This window comes from Cygnus atratus, chromosome 9, assembly GCF_013377495.2.
Source record: "Cygnus atratus isolate AKBS03 ecotype Queensland, Australia chromosome 9, CAtr_DNAZoo_HiC_assembly, whole genome shotgun sequence".
Taxonomy (NCBI): Eukaryota; Metazoa; Chordata; class Aves; order Anseriformes; family Anatidae; genus Cygnus; species Cygnus atratus.
The window spans coordinates 22,593,971-22,615,173 of NC_066370.1; the positions used below are offsets into that span (position 1 = coordinate 22,593,971).

Genomic DNA, 21,203 nt, shown 5'->3' on the forward strand with positions numbered 1-21,203 from the left:
AAGCATGAAAACTAGCCTGAGGAAAGAATTGTTGGGCACAGAATAAATAAAGAAGTTATATGACCACACAAAACCTCAACCTCCAACTCATGTCTGAGATCCTGGCTTGCAGAGAATCCTGGAGTCTCTGCTCACAGCTCCTGGGAAATGAAACTCCAGGTGAAAAACAACCACAAAATGCCAAGACCGTGCATTAGGCTCAGCCTGTACAAAATCTGTGGTGCAACTCTGCTGCTGTGCCTTCTTCAAATGAAGTATTACTAAAAAAGGAGCACTTACTGCAGGACAAAGATACAGAGCCCCAAAATGCTGCTGTTCCCTCACCGTGACTCTAAGCATAATGGCTTTAAAGGGAAGCAGAATTCTATCTTGAGCTGGATTCAGGGCATGCCAACAGCACCACTCCATCTCAACCTAATTTATCCTGGCTGCCCTTGGTTTATGGTGCTCAGCTGCAGATAGCTCCTTGAGAATGGTTTTTACTATGGAAAGGAAGTTGATAAAAAGCACGGATTCTTGCCCTGCTCTTTACTTGTCAAATATGACCAACCCAAATCTCCAAATCACAGGAAAACAGTAACTATTTTAGTGATTAAAAGAATTCACCGTATTTTTCTTCTGCCGTGTACTGTTTTGCACAGCACCACAGAAAGCTGAGTATGTAGGGGTGATCCACACCAAGCCTGTGCCACACTGTTATATCAACACTTTAATTAAATCATTATGAATCACTTGAAGAGTATTATGAACCAACTACACAGTTAGTAGTAAACAAGTATAAGGTAAGCATGGAAAAACAATTAGAGGCAGATGAAACAATTCTAGGAAAGAGAACTAAGTGGTATATGTGAGTAAATACACCACTGAACACATAACTTATGTCTACAAATAAACAAATTTTACTGCTCTAAAGAAAAAGAAATCAGCCCTTATAAATACAAAAAAAGACAAAAAAAGACTGACTGGAATTACCTCTCAACATTCAGCCGTTTGTGTCTACATAGACGCACCAGTAGAACTTTTAAAATTAGCAGCAAACAGTAATCTACTTAGTACCCAAATGAAACATTTTAGCTTTTGTTAATAGAGGCTAGCAATATTTCTATGGCTCCCATCAAAATGGAATGGCTAACATAATGAGCTCTGCAATAAAAAGGGAGCCATCATTCAGAGCGAATGTATTTCTGATGAAGTAATCCTTTCAGGAGCTTACACCTGGAAGGGACACAAATGCAGTGTTCACTTGTTGCTCAAACTACCACCACTCTACCCTGAATGCCCTCAGGCTTTCTTGTCACAGCAACCTTCATTCGGGTGCTACATAACTACAGACCTGATCAAGATGTTCAGGTTTTACCTCCTCTGCTGCTCCAACCAAAATGAATGCAGTCTTTCCCCTTTATTGACATGGGAGCATATTCTCACCTTGGTAAATATACTTCCACTTTTTGCTTTTTCACTGAGTTAGCCCATTCGTTAATCAACGAGGCTTTGACGAGGGGTTCCAGTGTGACCAGCGGAACTTCTTGTCTGGAAAGAACGATCATCATACTAATTTCATCTCCTTCGTATGGTATTTCCAGAACTTGATAGATACCACCTGCTTCATTGGAGCCATCACTGAACTCTCCTACAAGAGAATACACAAAAAAATGCTATCAGTAGTATTTCCTTCTGTCTTCACCAGAGATAATGGAAAAATAAAAGGTTAATACTAGGCAATGTTTACCAAGTACTGCAGCTAAAGATGACCCACAAATTCTACATAAAATTTATAATGGTTTCTCCATCATAGGATTTGAGCCTGATTTCCGCTTTCTTAAAGAAGGTAAGCTTAGGCAATCACAGTTTGTAGGTAATCATACCTCTGAACTTATTTCTTCCATCGTTTGAACAGAGAACTCTAACAGTTGTTAAAGCTGCCAAGAGTTCCATGGAAACAGGTAGAGAGGTTTGTGGTTTTGTTTTTTTTTTATTCAGAAGAGAATTTATTAATGAGTGAAATACTGCCCATGCTAGACACCGTAGAACCCATCTGGAGCTCAAGCTTAAGCTAAAAACAATCATTAGCTCTGCTATTCAGAGAACTCATATTTCACCTAAGGATGTTAGAGCATTAATGAACAAGCATTATTCTTAAACTTTATATTTATTAGACTTTATATTTATTTAGAATAGTTTAGCTGGAAGATACCTACAAAGATCTTCAAGTCTAACTACCTGACCATCACTTTAGGGCTAACCCGAAGTTAAAGCATTTTAATGAGGACATTATACAAATGACTCATGAACACACTGACAGGCTTTGGGCAGCAACCTCTGCTCTAGGAAGCCTGTTCCGGTGTTTGACCACCCTCACAGTCAAGAATTTTTTCCTAATGTCCAGTCTATTCATTTTAATATTTAACACAGCACAAGAATATTTCAGCAAGAAGCAGGAATAGCTCCATAGTTGTAAAGAGTTTAGAGATAATGGATAAACATTCTGAAATTCCCCACGTGGCACCAAACATATCTAAGAAGTAATAAAAGATGTCATTATATACCTTGCTATCCAGTATAATACAAAAGCACACACATTATGAAAGCATCAAATAAGCATCCCTTCACTGGGCAAACACCACATTTAAAATTCTAGGTGGATGAACAATCAACAATACAAATAGGTATTACTGCAACAAAGCTATTAGGGGAAGACTTATTGTATTTAAATTGCTAAATCTCCAACTCACCATAGTAAAATTCTCCCTGCTGGTACATCATTGGAATCTGCACTTCGCTTTCATCATCTTTAGTAAAAGAAAAAGTTCTTGTATTTTCAGGTCTGAATTGTGATTTCCAATTGCCTTTGAAGTAGATTGCATTGATGAGAGCCAAATGAGTTAGAGCACCAAAATCTCTTGATGACACAAAATCTTTGATCATATCTAAGAAGAAAAACAACTGTCACTCTGCATGTCAAACTGAGCATTAAATCAAAACTTAAGACAGCTTGAAAAAAGCAAGAAAATAAAGAGCTTTGCTAACATGTAATTTCCAATTCAGATGTTCCATTAAATCTCAAATTAAATTGTCAGTGTTTTGTAAACCTAAAATCACAGTGTAGGTGCATAAATCTTTCACTTGGTACATGTTATTCAACTGTTTCTTTATCACTACTTAAATATAACCCAACCAAGCAGAAAAGGGATCAAAAATATTTACACAGGTGCTATAATACAGTTCAGCACTATGCTCTTAAGGTCTGCTCATCTACAAAATTGGGTTCCAATCCAAAGAAACACTTAAAATGGGTGCTTCAAGTGCATAAGCATATCTATTGGAACTTCACCCAGGCCAATTCTGAAGTGCCCAGTTTCTAATCAAGTAACGTCCCACTGATTAGTAAGGACTAATCATACAAAAAAGTTCTCAGCATTTGTTCCACTGACCCTAGCTCTTGAATAGCACAAGACATCCAGCATCTGCTCTGTGCAAGGGAGTGTGTCAGCTGAGAACAGCAGCTGCTTTGCTCCTACTCCTAAATAAGCAATTTACATGAGAATAGTCTCACCTGCCTTAACTCACCTCAAATAGCTTGCTTTTCAGCAAAACAATTTTGAGTTTGTTAAATTTGGTACACTGACCAACCACGTTTATCACTATTCTTGAAGAACTACAGCCTACTTCAGATGGCTTTCTTGCTTGTTCCTATTTTTAACTGACATTGCAGTGTAAGGTGTTAAAATAAACACATTCCTCAGACTAATTATTTCTTCTTAATCCATGGTTTAAAACAAATTAGTTCTGCTTTCTGGAGCATATGACACCTATCAACTGGAGTGAAATTTGTATACCACAGGGCAGTATTTGTTTTGTTTCACTGTTCATACTGCATTTTACCTAGAACATTATTAAAAATGAGATATGACCCATACTTTCATACTTTATGGTTGGAAAAAAGAAAAAAATAAGGAATATACTTCACGTTTTTCCTGTTTTATTTGGTACATCATTTCCTCTTGTGCTTTTCAGCCCCATCTTGTTAGTACACAAACATATGTTATTTTTCAGGCCAGAGAAACCTTCATTTATGTTTTCTGCTCTGAGCCTCCCATCATGCTAAACATGCTGGAACTGGAAACCTGACTGTCTTATACTCCTTACCTAATGAGAAAATGAGCCTTCTGTCAGAGCTGGCAGACAGCAGAGAATAAAATGTAGTGCTCAGAGATTAGGCTGAGGGACTGTTACTATCGCAACCTAATGCTGCGAAACCTATAGCTGCCTTTGTTAGCTCGACAGTTCCTTGCAGGATGATGGTTATGAGCTTGGTCAGCAGATGTGGCAGCTATTAAGCATGAGATCTGGGTGCTCTTATAAAAAGAGTCTTACTTTTCCCTCAGACAACATGCTTCTCTGAAAACACTGGGCAAGCTGCTGCAATACTTATATTCCCTCGATTTCTGCAGCTTAAGATAAAGGGCAGAATTTATTATAAATATAATAGGCTCCATTTTCCCTTGGAAAAACTAGATCATTTTAAAAATGGTCTAGAAGCATTATACGAGGTGTTTTCCCACTTTGGTACTGTAAATTTCCATACAGCATTATGGATTCTTAAATGCTTGTACAATATGATGGTGTTATGTTCCTTAAAGGAGGCTCCAATACCTTCAGTTTCACAATGGTACAACCGATGTTAGAACTGAATTTCTGTTGAATTGCTCAAAATATCATCCATCCCTCAGAGGGCACCAGATGAACTGCAAAGAGATTATGTTTTGATCCCGAGAAGAAGGCACTAAATTCACCCCCATACCTTGGCTGCACATGCATTCAGAAAGTGTCACATCACTGGAATGCCACATGTGAACAACCATCACACCAAGCAGATCTAACAGGTACATTTACATCAGTCATTTTATACTTACTCCTTTCCCCTGCTACATGTTTTTGTTGTAAAACTCTGATGACAATATTCTTACAATCAAATACCCTTTCAACATGCTATCTAGTTCCCTCACATGGAAAAGATTAAATTACAGGGTCTGATTTTGTGCTTATTAAAATTATCTTTAGCAGTCATTAGTATTCAATTTCTCTGTACCTTGTACCTATGAGTTTCTCAGCATGTGTGATCCTCCCACACATCGAAAGCATAGGTCAATAACCTCTCTGTAGAGGTGTTTTCTGCATTTAGCAATAGCACCTATCTACTTTTTATAACTTAATACCAAAATCGGTATTAAAATGACTACCATTAAAACATTCTCCTTCAGTAAATATTACAGGTGATCCCTGCACAGGGAAAAATATAAACGCACAAAGAGCTGATACTAGTATGTTTTTTTTAATGGGAGGAGATATCTTGACTTTTATCTGTTTCGTTTAAGACTAAAGTAACAATTCAACAATGTTGTGTAACTCTGGAAACACAACAGATGCTCACTGCAGGAAGTATATAAAAATCACGTGGACTTACTATTTGTGTGATTCTCCACCCACTTATTGATGTGGGTAGCTACAGCTGCACTCTGGCTGAAATCTATATTCTCTACTTCAGCTTTAAAGTATTTTTTCACCAACTGCAAAAATTTGTCACTGACGTGAAATCCATTCTGCACATAAAGAGAGTTAGCAATATTCAGAACATAATGACTTTCTTCACTAGTTGCCATATCTGAAAGGTCCTTCAAAAAGGTAAACTCATCACCTGAGGAAAGAAAAACAAGTTCAGTGAGAAGATTTTAGAAAAAGTTATTCCATGTTTTTCTGCTGGAAATTCAAAGTCATTTTATGAAAAGATTCTTTTTTTAAAGAATTGTTTCTAAATCCAGTAGTGATCAGCACATGTAGCCTCATTGACTGAAACCTGAACACACCTTCAGATCTGCAAAAACAATCTGCAAGGCAGAACACGTTTAGAGCTTATTCTTTCTACTTCCTATAATTAGCAATATTAACAATCCATTTGAACTCCATTACAGACAAAGCTACCAAAAGCAATCCTTTCAACACCAGGAGTAACTTAAAATTATTCTTATGAGTCATACTGCTGTGCTTTAGCACCACAAGGCCAACAGAATTTTCATTATTTCCTAAAAACCGTTCAGGAGCTTGGTAAGGAAAATTAAGTTCTGATGCTAAGGGACCCCACAAGGTTCCTTCAACAAAGATCAGGTTTAGAATTTCCCAGGGTACTACATGGATTAAAAAAAAACATAAGCCATTTAACTGCTCCTGTGGCCAAAAGCCAACAGGACTCAAAAACGTGGTCTGCTTCAAAACATAAGGCTTTTACTGTTGCGTTGCCTACTTGAAGCTGAAAATTCTAGCTTAAAATTTGAATTCAATTATATGTTCCAATCTCAAATTGTTGGAGTACTTTCCCTGAATAGCACTGATGCAAGAATGGTGAATGGTCTGGCTCAAATCTGTTGCTTAACTCCCTCAGTTACAGCTAGGGGATAGTTTAATCAACATTTAGAGAAACTGCAGAACTAAATATTCACCGTAACTTCTACAGAAAGACATAATCTGCAGAGAGGTATGGTGCAAGAAAATTTGCCAAATAATTCCTTTCTGAACTGTATTCAGAATTCCTTCCCCGATATCCGTTTGCTGAGAACTTAAAATTCCAACAAGTTTGAGGAATGAGACATTTCATTCAGGTTTTAAACCAGTCATTCCAACATCAAAATTCATAGAAACCACTTCTTCAGAACAATTTTTTCCTCCTTTGCTCATCTTCTCCATTTGCAGTCATAATAGAGTGGTTTGCATTGAATATGCTTGCACTTCACAGCACTACATCCAGATGCATGACTGCTTATCCCATACTACAAACAGGATGGCATGGCAGTATTGTTCTCTGCAAAAAGTGCACCTTGTGTATCAGCAAGGCTGAGGGGAACATGTGGAGTACCATGCTGAAACAACCAAAATGCTTCTATTTCCTAAATTAGCCTGCAAGCCTGTATGATGTATTATGCAGTGCAAACAGAACATTAAAGACCTAGAATATATGGTAAAATCTACGTGTTCTACCTATAAGAACCAAGCCAGTTTTGTCAACGTAAGACGTAATGCCTTCAGTCAAACTACCAACATTTTCATACTTCCTTCTAAACTATATTGCCTAAAACAACTGCCTTCCTTTTCAGGTTTCATTGTAAGCCCTAGAAAAGATACTTCCAAAAGTTTTTTCACAACTGTAGAGGCAAAAGCATCCTTATTTTGCAGAAAGGAACAAAGATAATAGCTAACTGCAGTCACCTAAAATTCAGGTGCCCAAGTCAAGATTGTAAATTGGCATCTCTCGACTTGGAATCCACTCAAGCATGCCTCAGCAGACTCAGGCCAAACAAGATGTCAATAAGTCTACTTATTAAGAATCTATGAACATCACTGGGTCATTTTCATGGTTGTTCAAGCATTTTCAAGCATTGCTATCTGTTTCTTTAAGACAAAAAGCCCCTTGTAAAACATGATTGAAAGGTCTTACCATTTTTTAAGCTGTCAAAACCCAATGAATGACGAATTTCTTTCAAAGTGGTTCCATGGGCTCCAAGCTCTACCATTCCCATGGCTATTGCAATGCTCAGAGGAGAGAAAAGAATATTCTCATCTTCTCTTGCAGCTCGCAGCTGATTGTAAACATTCACAGAAAGCTCAGCAATAGTTTCATCAGGAAAATTTGTCTTGAAGGCTTTACTTTGCAAAACAAGCAAAGACAACAGTCCAAGGAAATACATGTTGTAAGATGTTAAGATCTGCAAGATAAAATATAGAGGAAATAAGTTAATCTTATAAATAACAGTACATAACAGAAAGTACAACAGTATTTTCAGTTTTAAAGCTGTGTGGAAAAAATCTAGGTATGGAGTTAAATGTAGACATCAGTTATTTGGAGGAGATACTGATAGATATACCCTTTGAATGGAAGCAATCATTTATTCTCCAAATAGCCTATTTCATTATGTGGCCTCATGCAACTTCTACAGAAAAAGACATCAAAGCACAGCAATGCCTTTCCTACTTTTCCCTTTAAAGCAGGATATTGTTAAGCAATCCTGATTTGGCATTGGTGTATATTTCTGCACTTTGTCCACCAAGGAGACTTACAAACACATTTCTTTCATTTGACCTTCCAGTAAGATGCAACTTATTCATCTAAGCCGCTCTAAGCCTGGAACTGGTAGAACTGCTTCAGGCACTGCAGGAGAGCTCGCTGACACTGGTGACAAAGGGAGCGTACCCTGACGCTGCTTGGTTGCAAAACCCATGGCAAGCAGCCAAAAAACCTGTTAGTAAATAATGAAGAGTTGGCTAGTTAAGCTAGCTAAGAGAGAAGCCCTGCTCAGAGACCTGTAGAGAAGAGCTGAAGTTACTGTGTGTAACAGGAAAGTGAGCTGGAGAAAAGGTTGCTACTAAAGCCTTTGACTGATCTACCTCCACCCAGGCCTTCCGAAAAAGCTTCAGGAAACAACAGCACTCCCCCCAGCCCGGTTTGGCTCGTCACACAGCCAGTGACACCGCCAGAACTCCACCTTATGGGGCACTGCACATCTATCTCTGGCCTTCCATTTTCCCTTTCAGCTTCCCACTGCCGTGGCACTGAACCCACCGCTGCCCGGGGCAGCCACAGCAGCCGACACCACCTGCATTTCAGTTACAAAGCTGGGACACTTAGGGCATCTCTACCACAATGGAGCAGACAGCTCTGGTCCAGAAGAAGCATTTACATGTTACCCTGTAAATATGGGACAAATTCGGGTGAATGTTGCTGTTCTGCTGAGTGAAGTCCACACGCAGCCAGCCCAAAGGCCTCTGCCTTGTGCTTCCCAGCTCTCCCGGCTCCGCAGTTACCAGAGTTTCTGTGCACCTCACACAGAGACCCTTAGTAAGCTTTATACAACATTTATATAGCTCATCTCATCTTCAGAGGACTGTGTAGCATTAGATAATTAACTTGCGTAACACTGAACGATACATAATTTAAACATTATTCTTCACATTTTATAGCTGAGAAAATACAAGAAGCAACAGGGTACACGTATGCGCCTTGGCAGCAACCCATGCGGCCACTGTTTAAGATTCTTCCTGTCCCTCGCCATGGCTCAGCCTTTTGTTTATTTTTTTTTTCAGTGAGAAAATGAAACAGATGAACTAGTGCAGCAGACGTGCTGCAGGGAAAAAGGGCAGGATCTCAGACAAGACACGAGCCAGAGGCCTGTTCCTCCCTCTCCCCGCCTCCCTTCTGATGACTGCGTACATATCTCTATGAAACACGCTCCATTTCTCAATTCCTAATGAGCCTGCCCCTGTGCTGGCTTCACTTCATCTCTGGGCTATTGGATGAATCTTTCTGATTCTTCGCAAGACATCAAGAACCTCCACCAAAGGCTCATAATCTCCTTAAGAATGGCACCAAACAAGTGACAGGCCCACGGCTGCAGCACCATATTGTGCTTATTTCTTGATGACTTTATTTCAGCACACGTACAAAACTAACATTTCACTGCCTCCCAAGGGAAAGGGCTTCAGTCTGAGGCACAACCACCATTTACCTCAAACACTTTGAAAAACTGTGGTCCAAAACAGTATGAATAAACTTCCCTAATAGTTTTTTAATAACACTTTAATAGCAGTGGTTTTTAACTATCTATTTATTAGTTACTGACAAGGATATTAAGATTTGTTACAGTAGACAACTTGATTTTTTTTTTTTTGGGGGGGAGGGGGGGGGGGGGGGAGGTGTTTGTCTCATCCTAAAAGCCCTACCAGCTGACATGCACATGAACTTGTGTGCCAAAAACGCTCCAAAAACAGTGAGGCAGCAGCTTATCTTTTATGCTGAGGATGAACACAGAGCATCACTGTGGCTTTTAAATTGGTCTGTAAAATTGGGGAATCTCACATCCTAATTTAACCAAACTTGTGTTGCTCAGTGGGGTTGTAATTACACAGACAGCTACGGGTTCCCCTCCCACCCTATATGAAGACCATAGCATTGAACTGTCCAAGCTCAGACAGCTGACAACTAAGATAATTTTCAGTTTTAAAAAAAGGAGGTTTCCCCAGCCTTTCAGTTGCAGAGGCAGCTATTCAGCACTCCACCACTGATCCCTGCCACATATGCTATTGCTAGGCAGGCTTAGATGACTGCAGCAGGCAGGCACAGGCAGAGGATATGCTCAGGTCCTTTGGTGGCAGCACTCTCAGGCTATTTGCGAGGCAAAGGGCTTTCTCAGTGCACAAGTACAAAATAAGGGAAGGTGTTTTAAAGCAAACTAAAGATCTGTGGGAGATGTCAGTGGGGAAAGGCTGTAGAACAACCCTTGTGCCAGCCAAAGCAAAAGTGATTATCTGTAAGTTTTGTTCTCAGTCTAATCCAAGACATTTTGGGTAAATCTTTAGTTCAACTGTTCTGCTGGTACACATGTACACTGTTTTACTGACAACTAGGAACCTCTCTTAATTATTATTCTAGTCATAAGTTACTGCTTCTCTGCTTCCACCTTACTTTAGGCTATATTACACTTGGTTTTATGCTTTCGCATGCCTCTTTATGCAGGTCTTGATCCAACAAACAGCCGAGCACTTACAATGCAGCATGTTCTTAGCATCTTTCTTCGGTAAGAGGAGGGCACTCTTGTTCCCACAGCAGTATGGAATTACAGAGCATTTTAAAAATGCCTGTACCCTGCTCACAAGCATACTTTAAACAAAGGAAACGAAGCTGAACATCGTGCAACGTATGGCTAGGATGTTGAACAGTTCTTGAGTATCAGACTTCTCAAACATTCTGAAAAGGCTGCCTATCAGCAGTGCAGTCTGTCATAGTCTGTCCATAACAATGAAATCAGTTAAATACTGCATCAGCTGAAGAGGAGATGAAGTCTATATTGAACAGTTTAAAAAATTCAAAGCCATCTGGTTAAAAAGTTACTGCATACATTTTGCATTTACTAGCTACCTATATGATTAAAGTTGTTAAAGTTGCTTTCATCCCTTAAGCACACAAATATTAAGAACCAAAGATGCAAATTTCTCATCTGGGCTCCAGTGACAGATGCTAAAATAAAGCAGAACTTAAATCAACTGATACATGAATACCACTCTTTCCTACTGCCAGGTGATCAAAGAACCAGCCCAAACTCTTCTTACAGTAGCCTCTTCTTGAAAGAACTGTGTATCAAATCATCTGTTCCTACAGAGGTTTGTCAGAACATTAGTTTTGTTCTTGGTTGTAACAGTAAAAAGGCAGTAACAAATCTAACAAAACATTAAACAATGCAGTATTGCCTCAAAAATCTGAGAAATGCTTGCAGCTCCATATAAAACATTATTGCACAGTTGTAGAGATGTTATTTGATGACTTGTACCTCCTGGTGTTTGCTCTGAGTACAGAGACGTGCCTGTTTCACCCAGGGGCTTCTTCAGGTTTTAAACCCTCCACAGAGCAGTGTCCAAGAGTTCCTTGGACCCATCTTAATGAAAGACACTCCTCTTTCTGATTTTTCTTGTTTATTAATTCTCACACTACCTAAAATAATCAGAAAGAGCTTCCAGCTATATGCCATTGAGTAGCTGTTTGCATTGAAGGCTAGTTTCATTCCCCAAAAGCTTGTGTAAAGGTTTCATCGCTCCTGGAATTCAGTTTGCCACATTCCCACAACAGATCACAGCCAGCTCAGTGGAAGGGCAGCGCTTCTGTTCTTTGTCCTTTAGCCAGCACAGATGTACTCCTGTACATGGGCAGAAGGGAAACCAATTTTATAACATTTGAAGAAAAACATGCATAGGCTAGAATACAGGGCTGATTAACTATAGCTCTTGCCTTCCTCCAAGCATAAGGCTGGAATGACTAAGAGGAAGTAGAACAACATCGCCCCCTCACACCCACAAGCTGTGAACTATTCAGATCATTACATATGCTTTCAGAAAAATGCAAAAGGGGCAAGCATCCTCTGTAAGCCAGGATATTTTGAGACATCATACCGACAAACTCAGACTGAGTTCACAGAAATGAAGCACCGTGAATTTTGAGACAGCGAGAAGAATTGAACTCACAGTAGGAAGGTGCCAAAAATTCAATTAAGGGTCGAATTCTAGTACCTTGTGCATGCCAGACAGGTTGGAAAAAAAAGGTTATCATTTGCTTGTCTTTTACACCTTCAGACTGTGGGTTTTATAAAGAAACTCCTTTACAGCTTTAGAAGCCTAGAGACTTTACAAAATAGAACTGTGATATATTGCCTTAGTTCCTCAGCACAGACTAAACTAAGATTAGTTGCCTTAAAGATTAATCTTGGCTACATGTAAGCTAAACACCAAAAGTGTGGGAAGCAGAAATGGGAAAAACTGCTGATTCCTTCTGAGCAGTGTGTAACAGAAAAGCAAGTATGGTGACAGGACTGGCTGCATTCTTTCCTGTAAAGAAGGGCATCTGTAGGAACAGACAAGTCTGGCAGAACGGTTTTGTAAAGCAAGGATGCATTTACTTAGGGAGCAAGCCCTGCTGGTTGGAGGACAGAAAACACCAGAGTTGCATCCAGGTTGGAGCTGGGTGCCACCTTCTGCCCCCCAAGGCCAACAGAACTGTGTTATGGCTGTGACAAGTTATGGAAGGAGACATGTTGAGTGAAATTCAGCCTATTGCCTTGCCAGTTAGTGAACAGGACAATCAGAGAAACCTTCTTTATTCCTGCTGATCTCGTTAGCAATCATAACAAACAGTACCATGGAGAGAGGGCTGCGTAACTACAATTATCATTTAAGAACTCGCCACAACTCTCCCTCCAAAGAGACCAGAGGACACCAGTGGACCAGAGGAGACGCCCAGAGCTGCTCACATTTGGGAGGGCCATGCAGTGGCTGCCGCAGCTACCCTAAGGATAAGCAGGAGGCACACAGCAGCACAGAGACACTCGGGAGGTTGGGCATGTCACTGTAATCAAGCATCTAAATACAAAGTCTACATCCTACCAACTGCTTTACAATCTGTGTACACAATCCACTTGGGCATACTTGTACATGGAACTGAGAGGGAGCCTTCTTGAAGACCAGAGGAAAAATAGTATTGATTTTCAGAACACGAGACATGAAATTCATGAGTTGTTATTGCTTAGAGCCAGACAGGACAATATACCCAAGGAAACAGGGAATAACTAGGTGTCCATAAGACATTAAGATACAGCTATCATGTACAGTGCAAGCAGTACATGATATTTACAAAGTACTTGCTATGACAGGGATTACCTTTAGCTAGCAAGTCAACCTCATATCAGGGCACACATTTTTATATTCCTGTCTCGCAAAACATGTTTACCTCAAAAAAACATTTGTCCTTAGCTCATGTGAGCATATGACCTTGTCAAATGGAGATTCTACAGACAGATGTAGAATCATTAAGCTCGTTTGATTCCGTTTGTTTCAGAGATGTGCAATTACATTCATATTTCAATCTGCACAGACATTAGTAATAAAGTTATGGGATTTTATCACCATCTGTCAATTATGGAATCGCTGCCTTCTGGAACAGGAAACCTGGAGGTCAATTTCATTAGAAAGCAGCACAATAACAATATATCAAATACTGTGGTATTTAAACCACTAGCATACAGGAGCTAAAACTAGGAAATGTTTGGGCCATACTGGAATCTTGCTCTCCCACCCGCCGCTAGGCAAGCCCCTCAGGACTTGGTTTTAAGGCCCCATAATATCAGCAGCTTCTAGGAAACCTGAAAAGAAAACATACTGAAAACTTTCATATTGACAATTTCTACCATTAAATCCCAAATGTTTTTAAACTTTCATGCAGCTTGGCACTGACTCACTAACCTGCTGAGGCAATTATGCGAGCCAGAGTTGTCTTAATTGAGCTTCCTCAGGCATAATCCCTCAGCTCCAATTAAAAAATAGCAGAAGATGCTGAGAAGCTATGTCCAAAATACTTAAATTTGAATAGCCTAAAGCAAACATCTAAATCCAAGTCTAGACAATTAGGGTGGTCTTTTTTTTTCCCAAGGAACTACTGCTACAAGGCCTGCAATTTTAAGGACCTATATACAACCTCTATATTTGTTTTTCCTGTCTAGGAGGAAAACATTCAAGTTCTTTGGCAGAGCGTTTTTCTGTGACAGCTCCAATGTGTCCCATAAGGAATAAACTATAAATAAGAAAAAATACAAAAAAGTCCCAAGTAGAAGAGCTGATGTACTAGTACAGAAGTGGGGGATCCCAAAGGTTCAGAATGGGGGGGGTGTCTGCAAGCAGCCCTGCTGAGAAAGTCAAAACCAGAGTGGGGAAAGCTTCCAAAGCTGGAGACAAATACTACATTGATCTGCTTTCAACAGTCCAAAAGGGTCTACCTGTCAAGTCCCACAGAAACAGCTTAATCAGGCATAGATTTTTAATAGATATTCTATTCATTCTTCAGGGAGGGCTGTCAGTCCTGTACACCACTGAATGAGACCACTCCCACACGTTGGTCTTGATGCAGTATGTTTTAAGATTTTGGGCATTTTCCAGCATTCGGAAGTGATATGGATGGATTTCTCACATGAACAGAGTAAGACAAACAGAAAGGTCTGTATAAGTGCCAAGGTGCTTTACCTTGGATCCTGAGAAGCAAGCAGCTGGAGCCTCCTCTTAGGACTCATTTTGCTATGGAACAAGGATCAGTGCCTGACCTGGGATGGGAAACTGGGTCTTAAATTCAAGACCTGATTTTGACAAGCTCTACTTCTGGACTTTTTTGACAAGACCAATGTAATACTCCACTCATAACGCAACCATCTAGGAAAGATCCCAAATGAAACAGTAACATTATTTTTCCTCCCTCAGATTTCCACTGGGTGGTTTAGGAAAGGAAGGAAGAGGAAAGGTATGGTCTGATTCTGCAGTACTCATTGTCTATCGGCAGTACAGATGACACACCGAGTTATTTTAGATACAGAAACAGCTTCTTGCCTGCTCTTGCATGTACTGCAAATTCCCTTACTTACAATAAGTCAAATTTCTGTTATTTTACTGTGAAATTCAGTTGATCAGCAAGCTCCCAGAAGCAAGCTCCCAACTATAATTTAATTAAAAGGGCAGTAGCTAAGTTTCACCATATGCAACTGCCAGATGCAATCACTGCAGTTCAAGTCTAAAGGCAATGTTACTGCATGTACTGGAGCATAGTTTTATAAGTGATGAAAGCTGTCACTTATGTCACAGGCACTGCTGTAATGCATTATGATATTACAGTTTCAGCAGAACCAAAAAATACTAATAATACATTTTGTGAATGCATTTACAGGCTGCAAGTTTGAAAGTACAATGTTCCAAGTGCCATGCACCTTCTTGCAACTCCGTATGTATGCATAATGGGAGTTGAGATACCGCATTAAACTGCGCACTGCATCTGGCATTACACAAGCTCTCAGAGCCAATATTAGATCTTCCAGAGTTGGAGGACAGAAGGGCACAGCTAATTAGGGATAAGCAGAACAGGGGCCCTTCGATATCCATAAAGTCATTGGAACGGTGAGTATCACACCAAAAGTACCTTAAAATTGTTTCTCTTTGGAGGAGACTTTCTGAATCCATTTCAGAAGCTTACCAACCGAGGAAAAGTTCATGAAATTCTTAAATGCATTTTAATAAAGAGCTATTGCCTTTAAATCACCTCAAAATAGCTAAATAGACAAGGCATATACTCATTGTGAGACCATTTCAGAAGCTCAATGTATTGAAGCATTAACTTCTGCTTGGTTCAGCTTCCTTCAACTGGAATTCAGATGAAAAAAGATCAGGTTATGGATACAACTAAATCAAGAAAATGAAGAAAGTTAATTAAAACGTATCAGGATTTCAGAAAAGTAGTCTATCACTTCATGAACTGAATGCAAGTGAGACATACAAAACAGCTTTCTAATCTACAAAACAATATTGGCTTCAGACTTGCAATCAGCATTGAGCTCCATTTAAATTTAGGTAATGTCACTATTGCAAAGAGAGTTATTATTCACTTGTTACACCACTCAGAGTAGAATTAATTTCTCATAGCACACAAATAAGACATACAGATTGCTTTACAAAAATATAACAGCTAACCCTAGCCTTAAAGTAGATGTTACTCCCAAATTAATTAAGCAGCAAATCATCATTGTAAAAATGATTTACAATGCACAGGTATCGCTTCTTCAACACTTCACCTCATGGTCCATTCCTAGGCACAAGACAAGATGACGGCAGCCACAGCCACGGGTGAGCTTCCAGCCAGCTGCGATTCCTCCTGGAAGCAGCTGCACACACCAGACAGGCCCTCGGGACAGCCCTGGCCCTGATGACCAGCAGCAGCAGGACATTAAATGCCAGCCCACAACAGCTCTGGAGCACGCCACCAAGGCCAGGCCAGCAGTGGCCTGCTGGTAGAGGCCTGCTGGCAGAGGCTGCACAGGACCTCCGAAGGACTGCTTGGAAACCAGCTGGAAGAGCTGTTTTGGCAAGCGTGCTAGGCCTGACCACAGAGCCACCATTAATACAAAACCAAAATGAAAATAGTTGTAAAGCTGGTCTCACAAAAAAACTGAGACAAAGACAAGAAAAAAAATATAGAAGTATTTACTTCTGAACCAGCAGAATTGATTCAATGAGCAACATTTAACATAAACATTTAACGCTAATACTACGCAAGATTCCCCACTTCAAGTATTTCTTTAACATCAGAACATCTGTTACAAACTAAAGACTTCTAAAACCAGAATCATCTAGATGCAAAATTGAGGCAGCAGGAAGATGTTCCACCCCAGACTTCACACAACAGGAAACTCCCAACAAGGCTTTCTGATGAAGGATGCTGATCACTGAATTTCCCCAAAGAAAAGAGAAATATGGAAGACCTGCAGAAAAATAAAACTTTCCTCCTACCCTAAGGCCAATTCCATTTCTTATCTCTTACGCTTCAGCATCATTGCTACATGCTAGTAGTTTTCATCTATTTTCAAATATTTTCACTTTCCTGTCTTACCTCCGTGATTTCTTCTACTTGAAACCTCCAAGTTTATCCCCTTCTATTTGAGGGACAAACACAACATGGTATTTATCTGCAAACATGTAAAGAAGGAAAGCATCTGGAGCTTTGGAGCTCTCTGGACCATGGTTATAGAAACCAATACAGACAACTGTTCAACTTACAGTACCCAGACAAGAGGGAAGAACAACTTACATGAAATAGTGGACAGAACTATGACTAAAATCCTCATGTTTTCTTCATTCAGTTCCTTCCTCCCTCACTTCTCTGCATCCATGAAGTTACCACCTTAGAAAAATGAAATAGTAACCTCATACTATTCAAACTGGGTGAACAGGCAAGGTATGAAGTCAAGAAACAAATTCAGAAACGTGTTACTGGAATTGTTCAGAGGGTATTTGGAACGGCAGCACTTTCAAGGGATAAATGGCAAAGTGGGAAGCAGAACGAAAGCCATAGAGGAAAAAATCCCTACTTTCTGTGGAAGATTTCCATGGAGGAAACATACCTGTGTAGGTATCTTGTCCCCAACAGATGATGTGTTCCAAATAAATACAAATTCTTCAGTTACAGGGAAAAAAAAAGTCTCATTTTACTTAAAGATACAAAGAAAATACATTTTTGTTCTAACAGTTTTGTTTATCCTGGCCTTTGAGACCTATAGCTGTCAATAAATCCCTTTTGGCTCACCACGGACAAAACAGCTCAGTTTAGAGTCCAGTATTCAAGCTGTGTCTGGAAGGTGGAATTTGGCCTTGAAGATCACTGTGCAAGCCTCATTGGTTTGTGTTTATGAGAACTGATGCTGCTCCAAGTATCCTCTCCATGATAAGCCACTTAAAGACCACATGCAGGGAGCTGAATTTGTTTTAATCTCGCTTACTCTCCCACACAGAAGCTTGTATCATGTTAGATCTGAAAGTAAATGCTGAAGCAACTCATATGACCAAAAGCAAACACGAAACACTTGTGTTGTTCACTGGCTCACACCTATACAGTCTCCCTGGGGCAATACGAACATACGTGGGGCAGGTTTCACCCAAATTTATGTATTTGGGATTGTAAAAGTTTATAACTGGAGAGCTCCAATCCTTTACAAAAAGCAACCGACACATTGCCAACACCTACATTCAGTGAAGAGTCAGGGTTGAACCTCAGTCCCCCTCACCAAAAATATGACTACTTGTTTTCCAGTAAGTCGTAGGTGTTTCCTTTAAGATCTCCTATGGCAAGTTAATATTAATTCTGCCCTTTGATAGAATATAAGACTAGCCCCGTATTTTGTATTATAGACTATGATTCATGCGCGTCTGGTATTTTACATTGGTGGGTAAGACACACACCCTTATGAAAAATTAGGTTAATCATCTTAATTAGCTTGGCTTTGAAAAATAAACAGACTAACCTGAATTCTTGTGACTGTATATACGATTTCAATTTTCAAGCCCTCCGCAGGTTATTTGGTCAAGTCTAAATGAAGACATTAAACAGGTGAGGTGGACAGCTGTACCTCAGAGCAAGGGATTTTGACCCCACTGTGTGCCACCCAGTTCCATTAACACACAAGAGATATTTTAATTTTCAATCAATACATCTCAGCAGCAAACTCATTAGCCAACAATCAGCTAGAACACATTGCCTCATACAGACCTCCTGTAGTTAGTGCAGCTGTTGCAAAGCATTGCCCAGAGCACACAGACTTTTTAGTTACTCACCGCAGAACAGTTATTCTGGTGGTTCCAAATACACCCCAAAGTGTAAATGGGCAAAAACTCGCCTCTAATCATACAAAGAAGCTGTTAACCCTTGAAGAAACAGATCAACTGTACACCTTGTAGGTTCTACACTGCAGCCACCTCCATCTCATCATCACATGAAGTTCATCACCTTGATGCACTACATGTTTTAAATGATGGCTACCCTTCCTATTAGAAGGAGAAAGTCAGGCATGGCAGTGGAATTAAAAGCAGACGCATTACTTACAATATGAAGTTATCCACCCGATGTTAATTTCAAGCTTATTTCTCCTTTGTTCAGTAACGAAACATGGACTATAAAAGCTCCAAATGAAGAACCATGCTCAAAGACTTGCTTTAAGCAGTAAACTGCCTGTGTACAGGTGGAAGCAATTTAGCAGGATCAAGAGTCCAATCCTGTTTGACATTCAATGGCAGGCACTTCTGCATGGCTTAAAAAGTAAATGGTAATCAGCTGAGACATCAGCTTGGTGCTTGTTTTCATAAAAATATAGAGAAGCCAAGTGCAAACATCAAACCTTGAACAGGACACCTTTTCCAGCTCCCGGTCTGTAGCGACCTACCACATTAATAATGGAATAAAAACTCACCCCACGTTTTCCTCCAACACTAAACTAAACAAGCTAGACTTTAAACAAGCCAATCTTCATTGCACACAGAGTTGCAGTATTTGCATGTTTACTGCAGCTACCAAATACAACGTTAATGATGTCAGACAAACACGCACTTGGCTAGGTAAGACTTGTGTCTCTATCCAGAAATTAATAGCCTAACATTTGTCTCCCGTGATTCACTGGGTTTCAGGAATTGTTGCCATGTACTAGGAGGGGCAAAGAAAGGCCTAGTAAAATAATGGATTAAGAAAACTAAGTATAGCAAGACTTGAAAACAGGTTTATCAGAGCTGTAATTGCAAGCCTGAATGGTCACAGTTGATCTCTAACCTCAAACACTGTCTGAACTCCCAATCTGAGGCTGCATTAGAAAAAAATCTTTAGTGTGACCTTATTAAACATCATCTTTAAGGTTCTTTTCATTTAACCTGCTTATATAAAGCTTTTACTTGATCTTGTGTGTCTTTTCCAGCCTAAATTTTAATGTTGTGGCCTGAATCATAGAACCAAGTTAGACCATTAACTACCTCAAAGTCCTCAGGTTATACAGTTTTGCTGAAGTCTCATCATTGCCTTTTTGCTGAACTGTTTCAGGAAGGGAACAGGACAGGACCCATATTAACCTGCTATTTGTCAGCTCACCAACCCCTCTAACAATTGCTCAGCTTGCTTCACCCAGGAGTGCATACTGTTAACTTTTTTTCCTGCACTGTCCTGATCAAACTGTGGATGTCTCGGTGTATGTCTTCTGGCGTTGCTAATGAATCAGAGGTCTAGATGGTTACTGTGAAATATCACCTTGTATTCTGAAGTAGTACTTTTCAAAAATCAGGAGCATTTTTTATGCCTAAGTAATTTACTCCTGAGCTTGACTGTGACTCCAGCCCAGCTATGAATTCTTTAAGGCAGGTACTTATTTTTGTAATTGGACTAACAATGATGCCAGTTGAGGTAGCCAAGTATCAAAGTAATGCGGATTTAAAAGCTCAAAGTTTGCCAGTTTGGGGTTGTTTTATTCCAGCTTCTTTTTTTTTTTTTTAATATCAAAAAAGGAAGAAGGTGGAAAAAAGGACTCACACTGTTCCGATTCCATGCACACAGTAAATGGGATAAGAACAACCTGAAACTGCAGTAACCAAATGCCAGATTAGACTAAATAGTTCACAACAAAGACAACGAAGCTCTGGAACAGACTGGCTGGGGAAGGCTCTAGGTCTACCCAACATCCCATAGAGTCATTTAAGAAGGTGAGGCAAGCATGTCAGGAGTCAAGGAATGGTTGACTGGAAAGACAGATGAACTGGATGAGTGAATTTTGAAGTTCTTCATATACAGCATACATTTTCACCATCCCCACGTTGACATACATCTCCTCATATGTGTTGACTTCAGGGCCTTTTACAGCCTAAATGATTCTATGGAAAGTAAAAACCAAGAAGGGTCTACTGCAAACTCTTGGTTCAATGCTTATGCAATTCTTTGGCAAGGCAGGCATGAAAGGTTCCAACCTCTGGTCGGAGTCTCATATGAAAACAGGGACTACGTCCATGTTGCAAGTTATGGCTGCCTTATAAAACCCATTAGGAACCAAGTTTTGTTCACTATTCATCTTCACTGCTATTTAAGAGGCATGAAAAAAATATTTCTTTGAACTATTACAAAATATTGAGCTACTCAATTTGTGTGTGTCAGGTTTCTCAATCCATAGGGGAAGAAGTTAATGACAGAGCCCAACTGTGCATTTATTGTCCCAGCACCAAGTCACTCACTGTATGTCCAGAAGAAACATTGACAGAGTACATCTCGCTTTACAGAAGATGCGGTT

The 21,203-nt window shown here is 39.9% G+C and overlaps 1 protein-coding gene across 2 annotated transcripts in view; it reads right to left on the reverse strand.

The window, feature by feature from the left end:
- SERPINI1 (serpin family I member 1) overlaps window positions 1–21,203 on the reverse strand; it is a 43,896-nt gene that overhangs the window by 12,380 nt on the left and 10,313 nt on the right. Inside the window, exons 1-5 of one of the 2 annotated variants that reach the window (XM_035557146.2) lie at window positions 10,590–10,608; window positions 7,487–7,754; window positions 5,465–5,695; window positions 2,733–2,927; window positions 1,426–1,630 (exon numbers count right to left, since the gene is read on the reverse strand). In XM_035557146.2, the coding sequence (XP_035413039.1) occupies window positions 1,426–1,630; window positions 2,733–2,927; window positions 5,465–5,695; window positions 7,487–7,736 (881 nt within the window). In that variant the 5' untranslated portion in view covers window positions 7,737–7,754; window positions 10,590–10,608. Of the gene's footprint in view, window positions 1–1,425; window positions 1,631–2,732; window positions 2,928–5,464; window positions 5,696–7,486; window positions 7,755–10,589; window positions 10,609–21,203 lie in introns of those variants that run through there. The other variant, XM_035557147.2, reaches the window with a different exon arrangement.